Here is a 4,102-nt window from a genome sequence, read left to right as displayed (position 1 = left end):
TATCTGCGTAGGTACTATAATATTGCTTAATGATGCTTACAAATGTGATGTTTTTAGATCATTTGGTTTTCTTAAGGTTACTTTTGTATCCCTTATGTAATAATCACGAAGGTTATTGCTTTGTGATACATTAGATGGATTCTCTTCTCGTGGGAATCTTTTAATTTTGCAAGGGTACTTTTGTATCCTTTATGTAATAATCACAAAGCTTATTGCTTCGTGATACATTAGATGGATTCCCTTCTCGTGGGAATCTTTTAATTTTGCAAGGGTATTTTTGTATCCCTTATGTAATAATCACGAAGCTTATTACTTCGTGATACATTAGATGGATTCCTTTCATGTGGGGATCCTTTAATTTTTGCAAGGGTACTTTTGTATCCTTTACGTAATAATCAAGAAGGTTGTGACTTCATGATACATTTGGTGCGTTCGCTTCGCGTGGGAATCCTTTAATATTTACAAGGGTGATTTTGTGTCCCTTGTGTAATAATCACGATGCTTATTACTTCGTGATACATTTGGTAGGTTCCCTTTGCGTGGGAACCCTTTAATTTTTACAAGGGTACTTTTGTATCCCTTGCGTAATAATCACGAAGGTTGTTACTTAGTGATACATTTGGTGGATTCCCTTCTCATGTGAATCCTTTAATTTTTGCAAGGGTACTTTTGTGTCCCTTGTGTAATAATCACGAAGCTTATTACTTCGTGATACGTTTGGTGGGTTCCCTTCGCGCGGGAACCCTTTAATTTTTACAAGGGTACTTTTGTATCCCTTGCGTAATAATCACGAAGGCTGTTACTTTGTGATACATTTGGTGGATTCCCTTCGCGTGAGAATCCTTTAATTTTTACAAGGGTACTTTTGTGTCCTTGTGTAATAATCATGAAGGTTGTTACTTCGTGATACATTTGGTGGATTCCCTTCGCGTGGGAATCCTTTAATTTTTTCAAGGGTACTTTTGTGTCCCTTGTGTAATAATCACGAAGCTTATTACTTCGTGATATATTTGGTGGGTTCCCTTCACGTGGGAACCCTTTAATTTTTACAAGGGTACTTTTGTATCCCTTGCGTAATAATCACGAAGCTTATTACTTCGTGATACGTTTGATGGGTTCCCTTCGCGTGAGAATCTTTTAATTTTTGCAAGGGTACTCTTGTGTCCCTTGTGTACTAATCACGAAGCTTATTACTTCGTGATACATTTGGTGGTTCCCTTCGCGTAGGAACCCTTTAATTTTTACAAGGGTACTTTTGTATCCCTTGTGTAATAATCACGAAGCTTATTACTTCATGATACATTTGGTGGGTTCCCTTCGCGTGGGAACCCTTTAATTTTTACAAGGGTACTTTTGTATCCCATGCGTAATAATCACGAAGCTTATTACTTCGTGATACATTTGGTGGATTCCCATCGCGTGGGAATCCTTTAATTTTTGCAAGGGTGTACTCTTGTGTCCCTTGTGTAATAATCACGAAGCTTATTACTTCGTGATACATTTGGTGGGTTCCCTTCGCGTGGGAACCCTTTAATTTTTATAAGGGTACTTTTGTATCCCTTGCGTGATAACTATGAAGATGTCTCTCCATAAAAATTTGTTTGGATGTCCCGCGGATGGGGAATCCATTCTTTACCATGGTATTTTTACCTAGTGAGGATGGGTTTGTCTTCCCTTTCCTTCTCGTAGGTTTTTAAATGCTTTTGATCACGGGTGTGTATGGTTGGTATTCCCTTTAGTGGGGAATCCTTGGTGGTATTTTGAGGGCATTTGTAGCTCTCCAACTTAGCTAGTGTTCAGGCACTGCTTTTCCACTATTAAGTGATTCACTACATAATGTTAAGTTTGGTATGTTAGTTGTTTTCCAAAAGATGCAGGAAGTGCATTAAATTTTTTAGTAGGAAGTTTATAGGCTTCGACTACATTTTACATTTTACTTCGACTACAAAATAAGCTTGAACTGAATCCTAATGAAGGGCAATCTTTCATATTTTCACTTGTGTAGGATAGATTTTCCCTTTTCATCCTCCTATTCGGCTGGACTGCTAGTTTCTCCCCAACTTCCTGTTTCGGGTTCCTTAGCTGGGTCATGAAAGTGACGTGCTTCGATTTCCCTGGAAAATGTTAATCCGTTTAGTAGTTGATCGTTCATCATGGATTGCGGGCTCAACGGGGCAACTTCGATATCATCTTCCTACTCTCCTGCTTTCCTTTCTTCTCGTGACACGAAGTTGAATGCTGTTTTGCCTATTGGTATTCTTCCCCTGGACAATTCCATAATACATCCCCTAGGTTCCTCCATGGATAACCTTATGGACTGCAGGACCTTTTCTCCGTCATAGGTGTAAGCTAACATCCCTATTCCTTCGGAAGTGTGGAATTTTACTAGCTGATGTATTGTTGAGACTATCATTCCCATTTTTCGCATAGCCACCCTTTCAAGCAATATATTGTGTGGCGAAGCAGATCGTATAATGGCAAGCTTGAGCGTTTTGGTTCTGGAATAAGGCGGTTCCCCAATGGTAAGTTCCAACTTGATTTCTCTAATGGGCCAGCATTTTTCTCCCGAAAATCCTATCAAAGGGTCTCGGGCCGACGGTATACGGGTTCTGATAGCTAGGTTGAGCTGGGTGAAGCAATGTTCATACATGACGTCGCAGGCGCTTCCCCCATCGAGGTATATCCTATGGACTCGTCTGTTGTATATCCTACCACTTATGGTGACCGGGAGATCTGATGGGATAATGGTATCTAGTGCAGGAAAAAAAATTTCTTCGTATCCCGTGATTCCGTAGCTACTTCCTCTTTTCTTATAGGGTTGATACGAATCAATCGTGAAGATGACCTTGTCTTTCTGTGGCTTCTTTTCCTCATCTAGTGGTTCCTCTACTCTTTCTTTCTTCGGGTTTCGGATTCCCTTGATGAGGTGAGATAACTTCCCGGACCGAACTGCTTCTTCGATTGTTGTTTTAAGGTTAAAGCATTCGTCGGTATCATGGCCGAAGTCGTTGTGAAAATCACAGAATCTGTTCATATCCCTTGGTTTCCATTTGTTCGACAACCTTCCCGGAGCTTTAAAATGATTCGCTGCCTTCTCAGTGGCTAGTATTTCCTTTGGGGATTTTATAAGTGTAACTAACATCCCTGCTCCGGAGTCCATTCTGAAATGTCCCGTTCATATCGATTATAAACGTTTCATATTAATTGATTTTGTTGCGAGGTTTTGACTTCTATATGAGACGTTTTTCAAAGACTGCATTCGATTTTTAAAAACAATCCATAACCTTTATTTTATCGATAAAGGTTTAAAAACATTACGAAGATTATCAAATAATGATAATCTAAAATATAGCGTTCTCACAAGACCATTACATAATGGTTTACAATAATATTACACAACAACTTAAGTCTTCGAATGCAGTTTTTAAACAATATTATAAAAGCATGCAGACTCCAATCCTGTCTTTATTTAGCATGCAACAACGGAAGCTCTTAATAATCACCTGAGAATAAATATGCTTAAAACGTCAACAAAAATGTTGGTGAGTTATAGGTTTAACCTATATATTTATCAAATCGTAATAATAGACCACAAGATTTCAATTATTCAATAGTCTTACACTCGCAAGTGTACAAAAATTATTCATATGATGAACACCTGGTAACCGACATTAACTTTAATGCATATAGAATATTCCCCGCATACTCGCAAGTATGTCATAAATTGGCAATCGCAATCACCATATAAATCGAAGTACTAAAGCATTCCAAATTCCAGAATGGGGTTTGTTAGGCCCATAGATCTATCTTTAGGATTCGTGTCAATTAAGGGCCGTTTCCCAAATTCTTAGGCTACCAGACTTGAAGGGGCAATATTCAGTTTAATAATCCAACCGTATAATATAGTTTTGCGTACTTGTGTCTATTTTGTAAAACATTTATAAAGCTGCATGCATTCTCATCCCAAAAATATTAGATTTTAAAAGTGGGACTATAACTCACTTTTACAGATTTTTTACTTCGTCGAAAATAAGACTTGGCCACTGGTCGATTCATGAACCTATAACAAATATATACATATATATCAAATTATGATCGAAAT

General features: G+C 38.2%; 1 protein-coding gene across 1 annotated transcript; it reads right to left on the bottom strand.

Annotated features, from left to right (window-relative positions):
• Positions 1–2,194: 2,194 nt before the first annotated feature.
• Positions 2,195–3,160, bottom strand: LOC139853937 (uncharacterized). The gene has a single exon (XM_071843273.1). It carries the CDS (start codon positions 3,158–3,160, stop codon positions 2,195–2,197), a length of 966 nt encoding a protein of 321 aa, XP_071699374.1.
• Positions 3,161–4,102: the final 942 nt, after the last annotated feature.

The sequence above is a fragment of the Rutidosis leptorrhynchoides genome, chromosome 6 (genome assembly GCF_046630445.1).
Source record: "Rutidosis leptorrhynchoides isolate AG116_Rl617_1_P2 chromosome 6, CSIRO_AGI_Rlap_v1, whole genome shotgun sequence".
NCBI lineage: Eukaryota > Viridiplantae > Streptophyta > Magnoliopsida > Asterales > Asteraceae > Rutidosis > Rutidosis leptorrhynchoides.
The sequence above is the reverse complement of the archived record's forward strand: the minus strand, read 5'-3'. Positions and strand labels throughout refer to the sequence as shown.

Coding starts and splice junctions, on each gene's coding strand:
- LOC139853937 (XM_071843273.1), bottom strand. CDS start 3,160: ATGGACTCCGGAGCAGGGATGTTAGTTACACTTATAAAATCCCCAAAG.